At 55.7% G+C, this 22,896-nt stretch overlaps 2 protein-coding genes across 16 annotated transcripts in view; one reads left to right on the forward strand and one right to left on the reverse strand.

Moving 5' to 3' along the window:
• The window catches only part of LIMS2 (LIM zinc finger domain containing 2), a 46,034-nt gene that overhangs the window by 20,899 nt on the left and 2,239 nt on the right, over nt 1-22,896 (forward strand). For all 6 annotated transcript variants that reach the window (XM_038564849.1, XM_038564847.1, XM_038564848.1 and 3 more), the window contains exons 2-7: nt 4,608-4,767; nt 6,942-7,008; nt 7,258-7,378; nt 20,534-20,683; nt 21,282-21,432; nt 22,338-22,430. In XM_038564849.1, coding sequence (XP_038420777.1) covers nt 4,612-4,767; nt 6,942-7,008; nt 7,258-7,378; nt 20,534-20,683; nt 21,282-21,432; nt 22,338-22,430 — 738 coding nt within the window. In that variant the 5' untranslated portion in view covers nt 4,608-4,611. The remainder of the gene's footprint in view (nt 1-4,607; nt 4,768-6,941; nt 7,009-7,257; nt 7,379-20,533; nt 20,684-21,281; nt 21,433-22,337; nt 22,431-22,896) is intronic.
• On the reverse strand, nt 5,563-15,398 carry GPR17 (G protein-coupled receptor 17). Of its 10 annotated transcripts, XR_005374032.1 has the most exons (5): nt 15,012-15,396; nt 9,622-11,225; nt 8,646-8,730; nt 6,751-6,805; nt 5,563-6,071 (listed from the first exon to the last, which is right to left on the reverse strand). XR_005374032.1 is itself a non-coding variant. In XM_038564852.1 (3 exons), the coding sequence occupies exon 3, from the start codon at nt 11,160-11,162 to the stop codon at nt 10,143-10,145; it is 1,020 nt and encodes a 339-aa protein (XP_038420780.1). In that variant the 5' UTR covers nt 11,163-11,225; nt 12,823-13,138; nt 15,012-15,397; the 3' UTR covers nt 5,563-10,142. The 10 variants fall into 10 exon arrangements, 3 of the variants coding, with proteins under 3 accessions (XP_038420780.1, XP_038420781.1, XP_038420779.1); XR_005374031.1 differs by lacking the exon at nt 8,646-8,730; XR_005374030.1 differs by having other exon boundaries at nt 5,563-7,473.

A 22,896-nucleotide genomic window follows, 5' to 3' on the forward strand; every position in this document is an offset into this window, starting at 1 on the left:
TCACCTCACTTAATCCAGCCATGCCGGAAGGTAGCTGTTGCTAGCTAGTTTTACAGATGAGAAAGCCCAGGCTCAGAGGGTACTTTGCCACAGACCGTGGAGTCAGGGAGCACCTGAGCCAGGTCAGCCCTGGTCTGCCTGGCCGTGGAGTACATGCATTGGCCTGATTGCTACTCAGGTCGACATGGCCTCAATAACACTGACTCATTCTCAGGTGTGGCCAGCCCCTGTCTGTTCCCAGGTACCCACTCTTATCTTTCTAGTCTCGGATGGGAGGAAGGCTGAAGCAGGGTTGATTTTCTTTTCTTTCTAGGGTCTAGGATTGCTTTTCTTTTCTTTCTTCTTAAAAAAAAAAAAAAAGAATATATATATATATATATGTATATATATTCTTTTTTTTTTTAATTTGAGAGAGAGTGCAAGGGAAGGGTAGAGGGAGAAGCAGACTCCCAGCTGAGCAGGGAGCCTGATAGGGGGCTCAATCCCAGCACCCTGAGATCATGACCTGAGCTGAAGACAGATGCTTACCTGACTGAGAGCCATCCAGGTGCCCCAGGATCTAGGGTTGTTAAAAAAAACTACAACAGAGAGTCTTGGATGGCTGTGCCTGTATAATGCCACCAGGAGCTGAAGGGACATGGTCCAGTCCCTATTGGCCCTCTCTGTACTTTGGTTTCCTTATCCAGAACCAGCAGCCTCTCCTCAAAAGAAGTGGGTGCAGAGAGGGCTCCCCCACCCCATCCCAGGCTAATAGTCATTGTAAAGCTCAGTGACATCTCATCACCTAGTGACATCTTGCACAAGCCCACAGACTGGCTTGTGTCGGGCTTTCCAGATTGAGAGTATTTTGGGGTGCTGGGGAGGGTTACAGGAGAGGCACAGATGGTGTGCCCTTGTATACCATCTGACCCCAGGCCATGCCCTTGGCAGTGTGAGTGCTGTCCAGCTGCAGCAGGATGGTGGTGTCTCTTTGAGGGAAAAGCTGGGCTGACTTTGTGTGTCCCATTCTTGGCTGGAATGTGTGAAGGAGGACGTGGAATGTCTTTGTCTCCTACCCTTTCCCCTCTTGCAGGCTGTGGGCCTTCCTAAGCACTGGGCTGCAGAGGAGGTGCTCTGGAAGGCTCTCAGAGTAGCCAGGAAAGCGGGGCTCTCTTTACCCCATGCTTGGCCTGACTGGCCCCGTGCTTATCATGCTGTACCCTGTGAGCTCTTCACTTTGGCTCCATGAGGCACATCTTTTTGCAGATGAGGCCCAGAGAAGCTAGGACCCATTTCCAAGTCCCCCAGCTGATGGCGGGGGCTGTCAGGATTCAAACATGGAGGGCTGAACCCACAGCCCCCTTTTGTGTCCTGGCCTCCTGCAGAAGACGGCTGGCATTCTCTGATGGTGACATGGTTTGGTTATTAGACGCGTTTGCGTGTCTGTCTGTCCCTCTGTCTTAGGCCAGCGGGTAGGAGTGTTATCTGTGGTCCCTAGCAGGCTGGTGGGGGAATGCAGACCCACGTGTGCCTTGAGGGTGCTACTGCCACCCAGGACTTGGGCTGGGGCAGCCAGTGGGTGTGAGAGGTAGGTGGTCATCTCCACACCCTACTTTCCTATGCCAGGGCTCATGAAGGCACATAGGGGACAGATGGCAAAATGTTCCACCTGGGGCAGCCCCGGTGGCGCAGCGGTTTAGCACCGCCTGCAGCCCAGAGCGTGATCTGGAGACCCTGGATCGAGTCCCACGTCAGGCTCCCTGCATGGAGCCTGCTTCTCCCTCTGCCTGTGTCTCTGCCTCTCTCTCTCTCTCTCTGCATCTCTATGAATAAATAAATAAACTCTTAAAAAAAAATGTTCCACCTGATGTGCGCAGGGACCCAGCTAGACACCAGTTAAAGGCTAACTGCTCTGGTCAGGAGGCCAGGTGAAGATGGACAGGGAGGGAGGGTGTGGCCAGCTGCTGTGCGGATGGCATCTGTCCGGGCCCCGGCCAGGAGCCCAGCCACAGTGAGATGGAATCGCAGACGAGAGTTTACCAGAGGGTCTACTTATGAGGGTGCAGTGGCTGAGGGCTGGTTTGGTGTCTGGGCTAGTGGCACACGAGTGACAGTGGCCACGAGGTGGGCCACCTGTGAGGTGCGGCTTTGGCAGAAAAGACAGCCCTCCGACAGCCACTGCAGGTGGGAGGTGGGTCAGAGGCCAGAGGCCAGAGGTCAGGGGCCTGGGGAGGGTGGGTGCTCTGCGGTGCTCACTCTCAGGGCTCGGGGCTCCGGGTTTAAGCCGTAATACAAAAGCCTGGGGCTGGATTTGAATCCTTGTTTTTCCTTAATTTTCTGGGTCCTCTGAGTGGGGAATTCCAGGTCCAGAGTCACAGGATTTCCTGTTGATGTCTCACTTCTCCAAGAGAAGCAAGGTCCTGTGCACGGCCGGGCGTGGGCACTTCCTCCCCTCACCATGGGTGTGTGCTGTGGAGGACGGGCTGCCTGGATCACAGTGCTCCCTGGTGGGAAGGTACGCCCACGCGGCCCAGTCCAGCCCGGCCCTCCACGGCCGCTGAGGCCAGGACCCCCCTGCCCATGAGGCCCACCTGTGGGGCCCAGCTGGGGGTTGGGGAGGGTGCAGGGTGTGTGTCAGGTGCTACACGCAGACCCCTCTTGCATCTTGGGCTCTGCCTGACTCTTCCTCCACTGTCTTGCCTCCTTACCCTGGTGGCCGGTACGTGGACAGAGAAGGTGGCTTTGGTCTCCAAAACACAGCTGAGGGCAGGCTGAGGCATGCAGACATCCAGCATGGCTGGCGAGGCTTCCGAGGAGCCCTCTGGCTCTGTCCCTGCCATAGGGTTTCCCATCCATGCCGAACAGAGAGGAAGTCTGCCTGGGGTCCCCAGCCCAGCTTCTAGCCTGTCTCCGGGGGCCGGCAGCCCCCTGTCAGACCCACTGTCCACAACCTACACCACGACCCCCCGACCCCTGACACACAGAGCCCTCTGGCACTTCCTGCGTTATCCTGTTCAGGTATCCTTCTTCCCTATGATCAACACTTGAATACCCCAGCAAGAGCTTCACTCACTTCAGAATTCCTCTCATAATGCTGTGGCAGCAAGGGAGGGATGGGATTCACACCCTAGAAGGCAAAACAGGCTGGAAAGCTTTTCTCAAGGGCGGTCAGCTGTGTCCAGCCACTCTGGATGTCTACCTGATGTTACCAGCTGGTCACCTTTCTCCTTGATGAGCCTGGCTGTCCTGCTTTGCCCAGATATGCAGCCACCACCAATCTGTCAGAGTTGACACTTGAGACAAAACCTATTTGCCACCCTTATAGCAAAAGGCACAGGCATCAGCGTGTTGGAAGGTCAGGGAGTCTGTGAGTCTGACGGTTCCTCCTGGCCACGCCTCAGGGCCCCTCAGCACAGGGCCAGCTCAGCGTGGGCATTTCTCCCTGTGGTTCAGTTTGGATTCCACTCCTCCCAGGAGGAAGCCTGCCACTTATCTTGGGCACAGTATTGCCCACCCTGGATGAGATTTGCTCCCCAGCCTGCCCCTATCCCAAAGATTCACACTTTCACCTTGTCTGTGGTAGGGTGGTTATGTCGCTTTTGAGGGCAGATGATTTGCAACTAACATGTGGTGCAGAGCAAAGAGCCATTGCAGTTTGACCATCCTGGGTTCAAATCTGAACTCTGTCATCTGCCTGTGAGCTTGGGCATTACTTAACCTTTCTGAGCCTTAGGTCTCTCATCTGGAGGGCCGGGGGTTGCCTCAGGGATTAAATAAGAGTGGAATGCAGAGCTACTGACTTGTGCCTGGGTGAAGTTCTAGAGGTGACAGGTGGCATAAGAGGGAGCTGAAGTGGCCACTGACACTCCAACACATGGACAGCATGATGAAGACTAAGCAGCCTGGGAGCCAAGCAGGGACGTTGACAACTACTGCACGGTCCTCTTGAGGGCTCACTGTGGCCAGCATGCCGCTGACTGCTTACACATGTCCCTCCTCTAACTGGCCTGTGACCCATCCTATTGTCTTTCCACGGCTGGGAGTCTGAGCCTGGAGAGTGAGGTACAGCCCAGGGCCACTGTAAGAGCACCTGTCTTGAGCCCTTGCTGCTCTGACCGGTGGGTGCCTGGCTGTGGCCCGGCCGCGTCTGATGCTCTGTGGAAGTGCACAGGGGCTGCAGGGCACGGTGGAAAGATGGGGGCTTCAGAGTCCGGACAGGTGCTGGTTTCCAATCCAGGCTTTGCCTCCATCCACTTTGGCCCTCAGAAAGGACACCAACACTCTGCGGGCTTTGGCTTGCTCGTCTGTAAATCAGAAATGCTGCTCTGGCCTTATAGGGTTGTCATCTGGGAACATACACTGTAGCCCCGGCGTGTGCAGGCACTTAGGCATGCCTGTGGGCCGCGGGAGCTTAGGCAGATGTGTAGGGCCACTGTGCAGGCCCAGGTGCCAGGTGGCTTGGCTCTGAGTGCGTGCTGCTGAGTCCTTATGGGGCCAAGACACCCTCATCAGGGTGACGACTTCCTCACTCTGGAAGGCATTTTAAGTTTCTAAGGAGGGAGGCATGCCCCTTGAGTGCAGCCCTCCAGGCTTGCTCATCCCAACCCTCCCGTTCTTTCTCTCCTCAGCAATATGTCCAATGCCTTGGCCAACGCGGTGTGCCAGCGCTGCCAGGCGCGCTTCGCCCCCGCCGAGCGGATCGTCAACAGCAACGGAGAGCTGTATCATGAGCACTGCTTTGTGTGTGCCCAGTGCTTCCGGCCATTCCCTGAGGGGCTCTTCTATGAGGTGAGGATGCTCCCAAGACCCTCGGCCGGATGGCTTTATTGGAGTCCGAGCCCCCAGCCAGCTCAGAGTTTGCTCTTCTAGGAGCCTCTGGGCTGTGTTTGGCTGTGGTCCTGACCAGTGACCAATGGACAGTCGTGCCAGGTCTTGGACATGCCGCACTTTGTGGGTCCCTCCCCACCTGTATCCCCTCCGTGGCTGTGGGTGCTGAAGGAGAGTCACCATTCACCCAGCCCCCACTGGGTGGACTCTGGGAGGCCACAGTATGCAAACAAACACCCTGCCCTGGTGGCACATACCCTCCCTTGGGATCAGATGGTAAACACAATAAATATAAATATGTTGTATATCAGATGGTGCTCAGTGCTCTGGTTATAAGGAATCTCAGGGTTCAGAGGGTGGGTGATCAGGGAAGGTAATGTTTAAGCAGACCTGGAGGTGGTGAGGGAGCCATGCACACATCTGCAGGAAGAGCACTCAGCAGAGAGCACTGTCAGGTGCAAAGGCCCTAAGGTCAGAGCACGCAGGGTATTTGGGGTGCAGTAGGAGGCAGTATGTCTGACATCTGAAGAGGACCACTCTCCTTGCTGTGCTGAGGAGAGACTAATGTGGACAGTCACAGAAGCTAGAGAACAGGTGGGACCAGAAGCTGGATTACCGAAAAAAATCCAGATCAAGTAAAGCAGTCTAGACTGGGCCACACTGGCTCATAAGAGCAGATTGTGTGAATTTTCAATAATCTTGCCAGCTAGTGACTAAACATAACTCTTATTCAAAATTAAATCATATAAATTTACAGTGAGATAAAATTTTATTGAAAACAAGGGAAATACATACTCAAAATCCACCATTTCCTAATTATTTTATTATTTTCTATTATCATCTATGCCTTTGAGGTTATTTGTCTATTGTCTCCGGGTGGTAGAAACAGTACCCTGATGGCCGCTGCACATACTTAACTCCATGCTGATGGCATGTTGGTATGGCATTGTCCATGGCAGGAATATTTACACCATAGAAATTGGTAAATGCTACAGATTGGACCCCATTTTCCAAAGGGCTGGTGGGTAATCATTTCCCAGTGCACCACTGGGGTTGCAGTGGAGGTGGTGCCCAGGGTGCAGAGGCTGGAGAGACTTCGAAGGTACAGCTGATGGGATTGACAGATGGCTGTGTGGTATGTGAACTCCTTCTGGCAGTGTCGGGGCAGCTGTTCCTCAAGGAGTCTGCCAGCCTCCTAGGAAGCGCTGGCCCGCTGTGGAGGCAGGGTGAGCCGAGGCACAGCTCCGTTTGAGGTGGCCACGTGCCTGGAACAAAGCCCAGCACACAGTAGATGCTCAGGAAATGTGCGTTGCTGAATGAATTTCACACCCTGCCACCTCCACAGGCCACTGGGTAGGGCTATATTCAGTTGCAGCCCAACAGGATTCTCATCTCAGAGAAGAGGGCAAACCAACATTTTTTTAAAGGAAGAGAAAATTGTCAAAGAAGAAGAAGGCAGAGGCAAGGTTTGCCACCCTTGGGGCCGGTGCAAGGGCCATCATTACCCCGGCAGATGGGGATGATGGCTGGTGCCCAGAGTGGCTTCTGCTGGCTGCAGGACTTAGGGTTCTCCTCAGGCCCCCATATTTTTCCTGTGTCCCTTGTTCTGTCTCCCCACTCTGGGGCTCTTGTGACCTCTGGGGGAAATGGACTTCTCACACAGAGGAGACACACAGGAAGTAGGGCCAAGTGACATTTATAAATCAGACTTGATCCCAGCCCTCGGCTCCCTCCCAGGACCACCAGGGCCAAGGTCTTGCACAAACAACAGTGGCTTTGGAGGGCTGGCCTTAACAGGTTCCCAACTTCTTGGAGACCCCTCACTTTGCACGCCCTCCTGCCCTGTTGAAAGGGCCAGTTCTAGCAGATTCCCTCCCATCTCTAGGCTCTGGAATGCCTTCCTCTCAGCACCCTCAACCCCTGCAGTCTCTTCCAGCTCCTTACCATCTCCTCCAGGAAGCCTTCTCTGGTGGGAGGGTTGGGTGCTGCATTCTGCTTCCTGCAACGGTAGCAATTGCACAAATTGGGGTGCTTGTCTAGCCTTCCTGAGGGTGGGTCCTTATCCAACAAAGACTGACCAGCTCAGGGGGAATGATGAGGGTTTGCCTGAACTTTCTCTGCTGGCCCATTTGCAGTTTGAAGGCCGGAAGTACTGCGAACATGACTTCCAAATGCTATTTGCTCCATGCTGTGGATCCTGCGGTAAGGGCTGGATGCAGCACACTCCCCTGTGTGCCTGGGATTGGGCAGGTGGGCGGGGAGTTACAGGCGCACTTCCCTGACCCCCTCTCTGAGCCCCAGCATCTGCAGGCATCACCTTCCCAGGCTCTGGGAGGGGAGCACTGTAACCAGGCTGAGGGTCAGGCGAGTGCCAGGGTGGGCAGGGCCTGGGAGGGGGTTTGTGGGGGGGGCACACGCTTGCCTCAGCAAGCAGGGACCCATCTCTTCCAGGTGAGTTTATCATTGGCCGCGTCATCAAGGCCATGAACAACAACTGGCACCCAGGGTGCTTCCGCTGTGAGCTGTGTGACGTGGAGCTGGCTGACCTGGGCTTCGTGAAGAATGCTGGCAGGTGAGGTGGGCGGGTTCTGGGTGGGAGGAGGGCCCTCACCCAGGCACTGCTCAGTGAGCACCAGGCCCATGTGGTATGTGCCACATGCTGCGTCCCTGCAAAGCAGAAGAGACCCCTGGTTTACAGGTGAGAGCCAGGGCTGGAGAGAGCAGGAGGTGACCAGTCAGCACCTGCCTCGTGCCTGAGGGTGCTCCCAGGAGCAGATGGACAACAGGCAGCCAGGGGGAAGGTGGCTGGAGCAGGAGCCATGAGATGCAGTGGGTGGATCATCACTGCTGCCTGGCCACCACACGCCACTGACCCCACTACCCACCTCCTTCCGCGTGCCCAGGGCTAAATCCCGCTGAAATCATTGAACCAGGGGGCCCAAGTTGACTCTTCAATTCAGGGCACCTCATGATCAGTTTCCTTGGTAGACTAATTTCCCGGCTTCTAGGAAGACTGGCTCTTATCTCCCAGTACCATCTCTATACCTCCTACCCTCCCAGAGCAAGGGCCTCCCCCCACAATGACTTTCCCTGCTCCCTGCACTGGCACTGCCCCTGCCTCAGTCACAGCACATCATGGAGGCCCTGTCCTGCTCCTCCCAACGTCCCGTGGCTCCCCACCCTCCTCTCTGGCAGGGCTCTCTGCTTCAGTCTGCCTCTTTCTCCCAGAGCTGTGCTCCCTCCCACTGTGGTTCTCTGGAGCTTGTTCCAGCACCCTCCTCTCACATCCTCCCACTGCCAGGCTGGTCATTCCTCTTGCCCTCCAGACCCGCAGGGGCCTGCTGGTCCTCTCTTGACCTCTCAGCAGGCTTCAGGGCAGCTCTCGCTTCTGGCTGGAGTGCCTCCTGCCCCGGTGCCCAGGACCCTGTGTTCTCGTGGTTTCCTCCTGCCTCGTGGCTGTGCTGGGCCCTCTTCTCTCTGATTTGGGGTTCAGTACATGGCCCTCATGTCTGTCCGAAGTCCCAGAGCCCTGGCTGGCAGGCATGTGCTGGACAATCTGGATGGGGTGGACATGCCTCCACCCCATGTACAACTCTCCCTGGGGTCTTCAGCTGCCTGTGTACCATGTCTGCTTGGTGTCCACTGGGCATCCCAAGGCAACAACGGGCCCCAAACAAACTGGTTTCTCTTCTGCTGACTACCAGTCTCCCTGTGCTGATAAAGATCACCACCCACCCTACCCGTCTGTCTGACTCCCTGGCCTCTCCTACCTTTTCACCCCTCTGTTCTCTGCCACTGTATCCCATGCTCTGACCACTGCCTATAGCGATCTCACCCACCTGCCTGCTCCATGTTGACTGCTGTTGCTCTTGGTATCTGCAGGTGACTGGGCAGGAGGTGCCTGTATCGTTGTCTACGGGCGGGCTGGGGGGACAGATGGTGTCACAGGAGTCCCGTGCCAATTGGAGGTCACCTGCAGGGTGTGGGCCCGAGCAAGCCCTCTCTCCTTCTGAGCTACAGCTCACACTGAGCCCTCTGTCCTGGGAGCGGCTGGAAGCACTTGAGAAGTAAAGTAATGGAAGTGCGGCCCTGCTCAGACCCCCTGGCCTGGGCCAGCCCTCTGAGGCCTGTGATACAGGACTTAGTGTCCACGTGGGGCCAGCCTGCATGGGGGGCTGTCAGAACCAGAGGCAAAAGCCTGTGCTGCCTGGCTTCTCCTGTCTTCACTTCTGCTTTGCCATTCTTGGGTGCAGGGGAGGAGGTCTGGGAAGGTGGTTATGTTACCCACTCACGAAAACCTTCAGCATCACAGTACAGTTATGGTTATGATCAGTATGATCAAGTGCCAAAAGGGACCTGCCAGGGTGGTAGGTGCCATGCCAGGGAATAGAACAGCTCAAAGGTTGGCCCCCTGTGGTTGGTCAAGCCTCCTGAGAGGGGGCAGGGCTCAGGATGCCCCTGCTGGCCTGGGCTAGTGGGAGACAGGGTCACATGCCAGGCATGACTCCCTGCCGGAGGTGTCCTAGGGCAGTGATGGAGCCTGGCTCCCCATATCTGTCCACCGTGCTGTGTGCACCACCAACTCAGCAGGGATTAGGCAGCTCCAGAGATTGTCGGGCTACATGCAGGCCCGTGTGGGCTCACCGCGGGAGGGATCCGGAACCCAGAACCAGGGTGACGTGCCCAGAGACCGCGTTGTTGGATGTCACCTGGTGGCCAGGTGCTTATAATACTCAGCTAGGAGTTAGAGTCCATGACCCCTAAACTTAGGGGGCGTCTGGCAAAGGTGCCACCCAGGGAACTCAAAGTCCTTACCCCTCCACCAAGATTCCTGCTCCGCCTTCTCTTGAGTCATTCGCAGCTGCCTCCTGGGGTTCTTTCTGCAGAGCTTTGCTGCTGTGTGTTCTTTGTGGCGGGAAGGACATTGGGAGTCTAGCAAGCAGCCCTTGGGAAAGAAAGACGCTCATTGTTCAGGAGCTGTTCCCCTGGCCTCCTCCCCTCCCACCCCCACGCGATGAAGTCACTGAATATCTAGTAAGTGCGAGTGAGCAGTGCCAGCAAAGTCTCTGCAGACGGGGTGGCTGATTGGGCCCATCAAGGGGTGTCCAGTTTTAGGGACTTGCGCATCAGATCAGACGGAGCCGGAGCCGGGTGCTGGGTACTGAGTTCTGCCCTTGGAGAGGGCGGCAGGGACGTGCCGGGAAGAAGGCACACTCCTCCAGTCTGGGTCGCAGGTGCCCCGGCGGGGGAGTCCCTCTGAGGACAGTCTGTGACAGTGCGGCAGGGGTGGGGCCCAAGGCTGGCGTCGGTCCCCTCCTGTCGTCCTGTCCTGGGGCTCACAGCTCCGACCTGGCGCTCAGCGAGCTCTCGTTGGTTTTCCCTTCAAAGCTGGGGGGTGGGCCTGAGAGCCTTTTGCCACAGATCAGGTTGCACAGGGCGTCGCGGAACTTCTCGGCCACAAAGAAGTACATGACTGGGTCCAGCGCCCCGTTGAGGCTGGTGAGGCAGGAGGTGATGCGGTTTCCCAGGGCCAGGATGCGCTGGGTGGCGCACGAGGTGCCGCCGCCGTGGTAGTGCAGCACGTAGACAGCACGGTGGACGTGGTAGGGCACGAAGCACACCAGGAAGATGGTGAGCACCATGGCGATCATGCGGACCGCCTTGTTCTTGAGGCGCTTTTCCACACGGGGGCCCTGCCGCAGGCTGCGGATGATCAGCAAGTAACAGGTGACGGTGGTGACGAACGGGAAGGTGAAGGCCACGGCCAGGGACACAAGGGCGTGGTGGGAGGCCTTCTCCCGGTACAGCTGCAGGCAGATGACCGTGTGGTTGGTCTGCACCGTCTGTGGGCTCACCAGCAGTGGGGCCATGGCCACGGCCACCACCACCCAGAGGAAGGCACAGGCCAGGTGTGCGTAGAGGGGCCTGCGGAGCTTGAGGGACTTGACAGGGTGCACGATGGCCAGGAAGCGGTCAGCGCTGATGCAAGTGAGGAAGTAGATGCTGGCATACATGTTGAGGTAGAAGAGGAAGCCGGTGAGTCGGCACGGGATTTCCCCAAATGGCCAGTGGTTCCCAGAGAAGTGGTAGACGAGGCGGGTGGGCAGGACCAGCACGCAGGACAGGTCGGCCACAGCCAGGTGCATCAAGAATACGTTGGCAGGGGTGCCTGACTTGTGGTCCCGGATGAAGAGCCACAGGGCCAGGGCATTGCCAACAAAAGCCAGGATGAAATCCAGGAGGTAGAAGGAGGCAAAGAGGATGTTCTCCAGTGGCGTCTCCTGGCCGCATTGCTGTGCGGTGGCCAGGGAGGAGTTAGCAGTCAGACCCGAGGAAGCCACCTCTATGCCATTCATGCTTCAGCCGGAAGCAGAGCTGGGGGACGAGCCTGGAGGGAACAAGCAGATGGGTTCCAGAGCCTGGAACCCGAGAAGCTTCTTAGCTCAGCATCACCTTGGGGACTACTGAAGGCAGCTCCTGTGTTCACCTGGGGGAGAATGAGTGTCAGAGCCTTTCTGAAGCTCAGCACAAAGCAAAAATGAAGCCAGGGCTTGGAGCTTGCCAGGCCACTGCTGCGGCTGACTTCCCACTGCTCAGCTGCCTCCCTGCCAGGCACACAGGAGCCTGGGCCCTGGGGCTGGGTGTCCCAGAGGTCCACTCTCTCAGACCATGGGGAGGGTGGGCAGTGAATCCATCTGTCTGGGCTCTGGGATGGAGGGAGCATTCCCATATTTTCTGCCATGCTCCCCAAGTGTTCTTTTTGAATGGCAGGAGATGGAGTGAGGGGCTCTTGGACTCAACTCCCAGTGGGTGGGTGGGGTAGATCTTTCTTTCCTTCCTTCCTTCCTTCCTTCCTTCCTTCCTTCCTTCCTTCCTTCCTTCCTTCCTTTCTTTCTTTCATTCTTTCTTTCTTTCCAAGATTTATTTATTTATGTGGGAGAGATAGAGAGACGAGGAAAAATCCTAGGTGGGGGGAGTGTCAGAGGGAGAGAATCCTCAAGCAAACTACTGGCTTAGCAGGGGGCCCAATGCAGGGCTTGATTCCAGGACCCTGAGGTTATGAGCTGAAATGAAGAATTGGACACCTAACCCACTGAGCCACCCAGGCGTCCCTAAATCACCTATTTCTGAGAGCCTGGTGCATGCAAGCACAGCCAGCTTCTCTTTGGCCTCATCCTTGCAGGGTGAACCCTGCTCACCCTAAGTCTCAGGACCCTTCCTGGCCCGCCTACCCAGGCCTTGTGGCATTTCCCACCGACTGCAGTGCGAAGCCTGTCACGGCTTTGTGCTCCTCTCCTGTCAGCCCCCGACCACAGCTCCCCCAACACCTGCCACCCAGAAGGGCCCCAACAGCAGTATAGTGACGGGCAGTTTCCTGGAAGTCAGGGGCCTGCTGTCCGTTGGCACCTGAAAGCCATCCAGGCCTGGGTCCCAAGCTTTCTGGACTCAGCCTACCAACTCCATTTTGGACATCCTAAAGGGTGGAGACCTGTATTTCAGAAAGCCCTGCACTTGGGCCCCAGGCCAGTAGGGGAGATTTTAACACCCAGAGTAGTTTAACAACCAGGAGGCAGATTCTTTTCTAGGAGAGGAAGAGCTATTTTTCCCAGAGGTAGTGAGACTGGCTATGGTTTTCCAGCCAAGTCTGGCTGCCCCAGAGAGGCCTGGGGCCCTGTCTGCTTGGCCTCCCTAGCCTGGTTTACCCACACCTGAGGGGGCCAGCTTAGAGCCCAGCCATGGGTCATTTATATTTAACAAACTCCAGTTCTGGGTGTGTGTTCCCTGCTCCCTGCCTGACAGAGGAACAGACTCCTGTGTTGATATTGGCCAACTCAAGAGATCCAAAAAGAAGAGGGAGGCTCCCAAATACCCTGCCCCCCTCACCAGCCCTGGGAGTGGGAGGTGTGGGCAGAAGAGGGCAGGACATCAGGGCCAGAGCAGCCTCCACCTGACCCGCATGTCCTGCATCCCTGGGCTGCTGCCAGCCCCTCGTTCTCATGCCTGGCAGACCCTCACCTGCAGGGCAGCTTCTGGGGCCTCCCTGGAAGCCTGGCCTCCTGACACCCACACTGCCCACCTATGTGGCTGGGCTGCAGGGGCAGGAGAGGAGCTCACAGGAGAGAAGTGGCATCCCAGCAGCTGGAGGAGGAGCACAGGCTGTGGCCATGGCAGGGTCAGGGATGTGATCCTGGCTGAGCCTGGCTCTGTACTGAGCAGGCAGGCAGCTGGAGCAAGTTCTCGGCAAGCGTCTCCTGGCCTCAATTCCCTCTGGAGGCATGGTGGCAGCTCTTTGAGCACAGCAGCTCCTGGAGGAGGAGGCTGGGTGCCATCCCTAGGCATGGATGAAGAACAGAGGCATGTAGTGGGGCCTGGCATGTTCCCTTTCAGTAGACAGAACAGAGCAGGTGGTCCAGCTTGTGGGTATGCTGAGCTGTCAGGCTGGGCAGCAGCTGGACCCTCCCCATCATGTTTCATCAATCACCCCTGGGGTCCTATAACCACCCCCTTATCCCTGTCTCTTCAACACACACATGGAGGGGTGAGGGCAGGCTGTCTGAAGCAGGAGAGAGCCAGGGGCAATGCAAGTGAGTGGCACAGAGCATCTGGCCAGTCACCATCCTCGGGGAAAGTGGGGTACTTTCCTAACAATATCACGTTAGTTATTGAAGGGATCCAGGGAGGTTCCCTTGCCCAGATGATTTCCCCTGCTCCAGAGTGGGTCAGGATGCCTGAAATCCAATACAGAAACTACCTTCCTGCTGTTTCCAGGTGTGTGTACCCCAAGGTGTTGAAGCCAGGGAAGCCCTGGCTGTTGGAGAGAGGATGGGGCCAAGTGAGGGAAGGGTCATGTAGAACTGGGGAGCTGGATACCCTCTGCTCTGGGCTGCCCCTCATGCCTGGACTCCGCCCCTCAGTACAGTTACTCTGTGGCCCCTCCCGGAGGGCTGCTCGCAGGTACTGACTACCCAGTCTGCCAGGCCTCTGCATCGGTAGCTTCCTTGCACAGATCTGGGATTAAGAAGTCTAGGCTTAAAATCGGCTAATTTGCCCAAGGCCATTTGGCTGGGGATGGTGGTCCTAGATTTGGAAGTCAGATCAGGGACACCTAGCTGGGACACCCAGCACCTCCTGGGGCATTGCCTTGCCTCTGGAGGCTGCTGGGTGCCGGGTGCCAGAGTAGGGAGTGTGGCTCAGCCTCAGGGCTCATGCTGGAAGTGTCTCCTGGGCTCGGCGGCACTTTCTCGGGGTCTGGCCCCAGGAAGGGTGATGTCATTTTTGGTGCCCAGTGCAAAATGAAAATGTCGACCCTTTATCCAAAAGTAGGAGTTTCAAGATGGTAACCGAAGAGCATTACATCGATTGTGGGGCCTGCCTGGCTGCACAGGTTGCTGGCCCGTTGTGGTATCTGGTGGTCATGGCAGCACCTGGCCGTCTGCCTCCTGCCCAGTGCCCTCGGCTTCCCGCCACCACTGAAGGCTGCATGCACAATGCTCTCTCTGGGATTGAGACTCCATTTAAAAATACTTTTAGGCCTGTTTCTGGTTTGTTGAGGTTTCTTTGCCTCTCCCATGGTAGGAGTTTTGATACTGATTTTTGCAGTGTGGTCTGAAATGGGTCCCTGTCTCCCTCTCTATGCGTACCCTAGAGATGCAAGCCTTGGCTTGCCCTTGTGGGCTCCTCCGTGGGGCTGCTCAGGGCAGGGTGGTGTGGGCACATGGAGTGCGCCTGGGCCTGGACATCGGGGGGTCTGGGGCTGTGGGTCAGGCAAGCGTCAGAGGCAGGTCCTGGGCCTCCGTGGAGGGGAGGCCTGGGCAGGTGGGGCTGTAGGTGGGGCTGTAGGAAGAGGCCCAAGGTGGCAGGGCCTTGGTGGGCAGACACTGCAGTCCCTCACACAGGCCGGCACCTCTTCTCTCTGCTCCATCTGGCTCCTCCCTGTGCCCTGGTGGCCTTGCAGTGGAGAGCCTGGATTCTGATTCCAGCTGACTGTCGTTGCAGTCACCCTCTGTAAGCCCCTGGACAAGGGGATAGAAATACCTCCTAGTGGGTCTGCTGTGATCCAGACAAAGGCAGCCTTTAATAAATAGGTGGTGCCATCATCACAGAGTGTCTCAGGGACAGGGGCACCCAGTGCTGCCCTTGCTCTGGGTTGGCCTCTGCTTGGCGCCTAAACCCCCTGCCTGCCCTCACTGGGTCCTTGTCCTTACCTCTTACAGCTGGGTGCAGGCACAAGGGCAGGAGGGCTGCGCGGCGGCAGGTGGGCTGTGGTCAGTGGGTGGTGGCGCTGGCGGTGGGCTCCGTGCCGCTGGAAGGCTGGCTATTTAAGGAGAGAGGGGAGACTGCAGCCCCTCTGGCCCTGAAAGGCTGCTTCATTCCGAGAGGTTCCTTGTGTGGTGGGCCACTCCTACGGCTGCCTCTGCCGCCACTGGGTTGTGAATATTCCAGTGTGTCCTAGGCCCAGGCCTCCCACCCCCACCCCCCAGCCTGGCCACCAAGCATCACAGAAGTCGGGTGTGTGACTGTTCGAAGATGTGGAGTGGGCGCGGGCTGGGTGGGGTGGGGGCAGGCTGGGGCTGACAGAGACAAGAGGACGTTTCAGCAGGGGATAATTTCCTACCCACGGGGGGGGGGGGGGGGGGGCGGGAGGGGCTGGCCACCATGGCAACAGGCCTGGGCTTCCAAGCCTGCTCAGAGGACAGTAGAGGGGGACAGTGAATGGGGAGGCTGAGAGGCTGAGCAGCCTTGTTTGGTGGAATGAGAGGGGACTCTTTCAGGACACTTGCTGTAGGGTCCTTGTGTCTTGCCCTGTATAATTAGGCTCCATTCGGACGTGCGGAATAAATCATGGCCTTTATCTTGAGCGAGGCACAGCTGCGGGCCGCCTCATAATGGGGCGCTGTCTGGGCCTGTGAGGACATGGTACAGCCCACGAGGCTGGCCCTTACCTGTGCGGGCTCCTCCTTTGTACAGGAGGCCTGTGAAGATGGCCACTGCTGCCCAGTCCCTAGGTGTCCCCAAGACCCCTCCCAGGGGTGGCTCAAGGCTGGGGGTCCAGGTGTTGGCAGTGGCTGCTACTGAGCATGCCTCCCTGTCTTTCCCCAGATAATAACATTGGGAACAAAATCACCATGCTTGATCTCAAAAGACCTTTAAGTTTTTTAGTTAAAACATTAAAAATGTACATAGCTATCATTGAGAAGTAACTACTATGTATACAATTTTAAACTCGTTTTCCACATAATCGTGTGCAGTTGGGATTATGGCCCATTTCACAGATGAGGAAACAGGTTCAGAGAGGTGAAGTAACTTGCCAGGAAGGGGCAGCATCAAGAATTGTGCCCAACAGGATACAAAATCAATGCCCAGAAGCCAGTGGCATTTCTATACACTAACAATGAGACTGAAGAAAGAGAAATTAAGGAGTCAATCCCATTTACAATTGCACCCAAAAGCATAAGATACCTAGGAATAAACCTAACCAAAGAGGTAAAGGATCTATATCCTAAAAACTACAGAACACTTCTGAAAGAAATTGAGGAAGACACAAAGAGATGGAAAAATATCCCATGCTCATGGATTGGCAGAATTGATATTGTGAAAATGTCAATGTTACCCAGGGCAATGTACACGTTTAATCCAATCCCTATCAAAGTACCATGGACTTTCTTCAGAGAGTTAGAACAAATTATTTTAAGATTTGTGTGGAATCAGAAAGGACCCCGAATAGCCAGGGGAATTTTAAAAAAGAAAACCATAGCTGGGGCATCACAATGCCAGATTTCAGGTTGTACTACAAAGCTGTGGTCATCAAGACAGTGTGGTACTGGCACAAAAACAGACGCATAGATCAGTGGAACAGAATAGAGAACCCAGAAGTGGACCCTGAACTTTATGTTCAACTATTTTCGATAAAGCAGGAAAGACTATCCACTGGAAAAAAGACAGTCTCTTCAATAAATGGTGCTGGGAAAATTGGACATCCACATGCAGAAGAATGAAACTAGACCACTCTCTTGCACCAGACACAAAGATAAACTCAAAATGGATGAAAGATCTAAATGTGAGACAAGATTCCATCAAAATCCTAGAGGAGAACACAGGCAACACCCTTTTTGAACTCGGCCACAGTAACTTCTTGCAAGATACATCCACGAAGGCAAAAGAAACAAAAGCAAAAATGAACTATTGGGACTTCATCAAGATAAGAAGCTTTTGCACAGCAAAGGATACAGTCAACAAAACTCAAAGACAACCTACAGAATGGGAGAAGATATTTGCAAATGACACATCAGATAAAGGGCTAGTTTCCAAGATCTATAAAGAACTTCTTAAACTCAACAGCAAAGAGACACCTGGGTGGCTCAGCGGTTTAGCGCCTGCCTTCAGCCCAGGGCATGATCCTGGAGTCCCAGGATTGAGTCCCACATCAGGCTCCCTGCATAGAGCCTGCTTCTCCCTCTGCTTGTGTCTCTGCCTCTCTCTCTGTGTCTCTCATGAATAAATAAATAAAAATATTAAAAAAAAACTCAACAGCAAAGAAACAAACAATCCAATCATGAAATGGGCAAAAGACATGAACAGAAATCTCACGGAGGAAGACATAGACATGGCCAACACGCACATGAGAAAATGCTCTGCATCACTTGCCATCAGGGAAATACAAATCAAAACCACAATGAGATACCACCTCACACCAGTGAGAATGGGGAAAATTAACAAGGCAGGAAACCACAAGTGTTGGAGAGGATGCGGAGAAAAGGGAACCCTCCTGCACTGTTGGTGGGAATGTGAACTGGTGCAGCCACTCTGGAAAACTGTGTGGAGGTTCCTCAAAGAGTTAAAAATAGACCTGCCCTACGACCCAGCAATTGCACTGCTGGGGATTTACCCCAAAGATACAGATGCAATGAAACGGCAGGACACCTGTACCCCGATGTTTCTAGCAGCAATGTCCACAATAGCCAAATGTGGAAGGAGCCTCGGTGTCCATCGAAAGATGAATGGATAAAGAAGATGTGGTCTATGTATACAGTGGAATATTCCTCAGCCATTAGAAACGACAAATACCCACCATTTACTTCGACGTGGATGGAACTGGAGGGTATTATGCTGAGTGAAGTAAGTCAATCGGAGAAGGACAAACATCATATGGTCTCATTCATTTGGGGAATATAAATAATAGTGAAAGGGAATATAAGAGAAGGGAGAAGAAATGCGTGGGAAATATCAGAAAGGGAGACAGAACATAAAGACTCCTAACTCCGGGAAACGAACTAGGGGTGGTGGGAGGGGAGGAGGACGGGGGGTGAGCATGAAGGGGTGACGGGCACTGAGGGGGGCACTTGACGGGATGAGCACTGGGTGTTATTCTGTATGTTGGCAAATTGAACACCAATAAAAAATAAATTTATTATTAAAAAAAAAAAGAATTGTGCCCAAGCATGTGTCACTCCAAAACTTAAGATTTGTGTGTGTTAGTTTTGGTTTGTTCCAGTTTTTCTGTTGCACCTTGATGCCAGAATTCTTAGGTTCCATCTTCATTCTACCAAGAAAAAAATTCTGCAGATTGTCTTTGGATTTGGTGCTGGGATCAGGTCTGCTGAAAAGATGCTTCCCAGAGCACCTGGTGGCTCAGTCAGTTACGTGTCGGCCTTCAGCTCAGGTCATGGTCTCGGAGTCCTGGAATCAAGTCCTGCTCAGCGAGGCTCCCTGCTCAGCAAGAAGCCTGCTTCTCCTTCTCTCACTCTAATATAAATCAATTAAATCTTAAAAAAAAAAAAAAAAGGAAAAGACGTTTCTTATCTGGGGTTTCTTGTGGGGTGCAGGGCTCCTCGATTTGGTCTCTGCTGGAAGCCAGTGGAGTTTGCAAGTGTGTGATCAGGGCCTGGCTGCTCCCCTGTGCCACCCCGCATGGAGATCTGGAAGGACCGGCTCACATGAATTTGAAACAAGGCTGTCTGCCTGGCTATTCCTGTTGTTGGGTGGTTGCTGACAGTAGCTGTGAGGGAATCGACTGTTGTAGCAGAATTCTGTGGAGTTGTGCTAATTTCTGTAGCTTTGAAACAAAAGTTATTCCATTCGGCTTGAGTGTTGTCCTAATGCTAAGAGTAGTCACCAAAATTGGGAGTGGAGTCATAGGGAATAAATGCTGTGTGTGTGACAGAGACACAAGCAGGTGGCGGGTGTGATGTGGAGAGGGTAAACCACAGAGGTCTGGTGGCTGGGGGTGTGGGGGCGCAGCTCTGCTTGGGCCTGCTGTGGCAGGGGGATCTGGGTGTCTGGGTGAGTGGGGTAGGCACAGGGTTCCGGAGACTGAAGGCACAAAGCCTTGGTCAGGGAGATGAAGACTGCAGCAACGACAGGCCCGTCTGTGTCCCGTGGGTAGGTGGAGCCAGGGGGCCCTGCTGAGGGGCCCGACTCCTAGTTCTGGCCTGGCTGTATTGTCAGGGGAGATGATACCCACTGTCTCTCCTTCCTCTCTTTTACAATCATTCATTCACTCATGTACCGCAGACTCAGCTTAAGGGGCTACCTTGTGTGGGGCACAGCCTGGAGCCAGTCAGCAGCTTACCAAGTGGCTCCTGGGCACTCATTTGGCCCCTTGGCCTTCACACAAGCTGGGGAGATGAGACATGCATAAGGCAGGCAGCCGGCAGTGTTACGCTGTGGGGAGTCCAGAACCAGGTGAGGTGGCAGGCATGTAGCCGAGGCTGTGGACAGTGAGTTGGCCTCCCTGGCATCTAGGATCTGTCCATCATACCTACTTGCAGGATCCTGAGTCTGAGAGTTGATCTCTGAACTAGATTCCTTGATCTGCCTATAAAAGAGGCTGACTGTGGGTATTAGGTCCCCATGGAGGCTGCTGAGGGGTAGAGAGCCTCCCCATGGATGGGCGCCTGGGAAGGCAGGAGGGGAGGGCCCGGATGCATCAGGACTGCTTACAGATGAGGTGGCAGGTGGGGATGGGAGTAATGCATTGGGGCCTTGTACATCTTTGCTTGGGACCCTGCATGTAAATTCCTGCCATCGTTGAGGCACAAGGAAACAGAAACCATGTTGATTTCTCCCTTAATAGAGAACACAGCTGTTGCCCAATGCAAGGAGTAGCATCAGAAATTACTATGAGGTCTTTACAAAAAAGACTCTGTAATGATAGTTCCTGGGTTTGGGGTCCTCCATCTGACACAGCTGTGCTTGTCTCTGGATACAGAAAGCCTGTAGATGTATGGGTCCCTCTTTGTCTGAGAGACCCCAAAGGAAGGGGGTGTGCACCCTTGGCCACTATGCTGGGCACAGCAGGGTTTTCAAGCTGATAGTCATGATTTACTCATGCACCCATGTTCAAAGACATTTGAAAAATAAAGTTAATTTTTCAGCAAATGGCAATGAAATGTCCACTCTATTCCATATGATGTTCTAGGCTCAGAAAAAGCAGGGAGTAGAAAACTCCACATTTGCTCTGGCATCCAAAGACAGCAAATACCAACATTCTTTCTAGTCATTTTTTGCAGGACCCCCTTTGTAGAGGGCACATCTGTAGACTTCCTGGCCGCAGGATTAGTTAGCTTGCTCTTGTGGACCACTGGCCAAGCCTCTCGAGGCTTAGAGGCATTGTTAAAGCTGCAGGCGGGAGTCCCCGGGGCTCTTCTCCCAAGAGGTGGACCATGCTGTCTGGCAAGGAAGAGGGGGAACAGATAGTCGGCCCTTACACCTGCCTCACTTCCCACAGGCACCTGTGCCGGCCTTGTCACAACCGAGAGAAGGCCAAGGGCCTGGGCAAGTATGTCTGTCAGCGGTGCCATCTGGTCATTGATGAGCAACCCCTTATGTTCAAGAACGACGCCTACCACCCGGACCACTTCAGTTGCACCCACTGCGGGTATGTGTGTAAGAGGGGCAGGTGGTGAGCCGGGTGGGTGCCCCCCTCCCGGGGCAGTGATGGAACAGGGTGGGTGGACCAGTTGGAAAGGGGGTGCAGGGTGGAGGTAGAAGCATCACCGCAGGAAACACCTTTCTCCAGTGTTCAGGGAGCACTTGCATGAGGCCCCGCTGGAGACAAGGTGAGGGAGGGTTGGGCCCCAGGACGCTGGGTTGAAGGAATCAAACACTTGGAGGGCGAGGGCAGGGTGGAGGGGATCCTGCAGAGGATCCCTCGTGCATGCCCCAGACACTCAGTCTGGTGCAGAGGGGCCAGAGAACAGATCTGCTTCTCAGAGGGCCTGACAATGCACAACACAGGCGGCCTTCTGAGAGGCCTGTGCAGGAATCTTGTGCCCTGGGGCCTGTCTGGGGCACAGGAAGTCCTCGAAGGGACCAGGGATCAAAGAGCCGTCTGCTCCAGGCACTCTATTGGACCAGAGAGGCGCCTCTCCAGAAGCTGCTCCCCAGGGCTGGAGGGGCCAGGGGGACCTGCCCGTGCCAGTGCAAGCCCTGAAGAGGGGCAGGGGTGTCACCTGGGGTTCTGCTCTATCTTCCAGGAAGGAGCTGACCGCAGAGGCCCGAGAGCTGAAGGGAGAGCTGTATTGCCTGCCCTGCCATGACAAAATGGGCGTCCCTATCTGTGGGGCCTGCCGCCGGCCCATCGAAGGCCGTGTGGTCAACGCGTTGGGCAAGCAGTGGCATGTGGAGGTGAGCGAGGCCAGGAGGTGGCGGTGGGCTCACTGTTATATTTGGAGTCCGGCCCTGCAGCTCCTCCACACTCCCACTGCCAGGCCACTCGGCTTGCTTCTTCCTCTGGTGCTGCCCCTCCTTGTCCCTGGCCTCCGCAGGAGCCAGTAGACCTAAGGCACAGACCACGGTCAGGCAGCTGCATCCACCTACTTTCCTCTCCCCTCCTGGCCTTCTAGAAGATTCCGAAGTCACGAGAAAACTTTGGGGACAGTCTGCCTAAAGGCACCATCTGGCATTATGGTTGACAGAACTGGCTGTGTACAGCCTCATGTAGATACAGAAGCTGGGCACACCTGCTGGTGGAGCTCCTCAGGTGTGTGTGCCTGGGGCACCTGGAACACTCGCCTCCACGCTGTGGGCTCCGATGGCCTTGCAGACACTCGTTGGAAGGGAGGCTTGTGTTCCCTGGGGCCCTGACTAGTCTGTCCCCCAGAAGCCCTGCCATGGGTGGCTTCTTTGGGAGGCTTCCGATGCAGGCCCTGGCCCCGAGCCTGGTGAGGAGGGCAGATCCCCACACACCATGTGAATGGGAAGACGCTGCTCAGTGGCTCCGGGGCTTGTAGGGGATGCCCCCGACACAGGCAGGCACCATGCTCATAACAGAGCAGGCCCCCCAGAGGGCCACCCTGCCACAGGTACCTCACCAGCACGCGGCAGCTGGCACTGAGGTTGCGGCAGGTAAGAGCAGCTCTGGACAGGATGGTGCTGGGTCACTGAGCATTAGGAAAGGAGTGGGGTTGGCTGCCTTGCGGGCAGTCCATGCAGGTCCATGCCGCCTGCCAGTTCTGACTCCAGGGTGGCCCTCCACCTCCTGGGGTGGTCGCTCCAGCCCTCAGCTGCCCTGCTGTCCCCTTTCCTCTCAGCACTTTGTCTGCGCCAAGTGTGAGAAGCCGTTCCTGGGGCACCGGCACTATGAGAAGAAGGGCCTGGCCTACTGTGAGACCCATTACAACCAGGTGGGGCCTGGGGGCAGACAGTGGACGGGCAGGGCCTGTGAAGCCCGGGGCCAGGGGGCGGCCGGGGGCAGTGGGGGCCTTCAGGGAGGCGAGGTGGCATGAGTGGCTGGCACACAGCCAGCACCCATTGGGGCAGGAGAGGACCAGGGTGGCCCCTTCAGAGCCTGTGCTGGGTGCCAAGGCCAGGCCGTGTGCTGGGCGTCCTGGGAGACTCTGGCCCCGACGTGCTGTGGGAACTGAATGAGAGGGCCGTGAGCATCCTAGCTTCATGGGAGTGATGGTGCCGCCGTCCTCCTCCCTCCCAGTCTGCAGAGCTGCCCAGTGGCTGTGCCACAGAGGTCAGGGGCTAGGCCCTGGGGCGTGCCCTCTCATGGACCCCAGCAGGGGTAGTGGGGTTCTCCCCAGGAGCAACGCCTCAGCCTGCAGTCTGTCCCAGGGTGGTGATTCTGTTGAGCCAGGGGTGCCC

This window comes from Canis lupus, chromosome 19 (assembly GCF_011100685.1).
Source record: "Canis lupus familiaris isolate Mischka breed German Shepherd chromosome 19, alternate assembly UU_Cfam_GSD_1.0, whole genome shotgun sequence".
Lineage (NCBI taxonomy): Eukaryota > Metazoa > Chordata > Mammalia > Carnivora > Canidae > Canis > Canis lupus.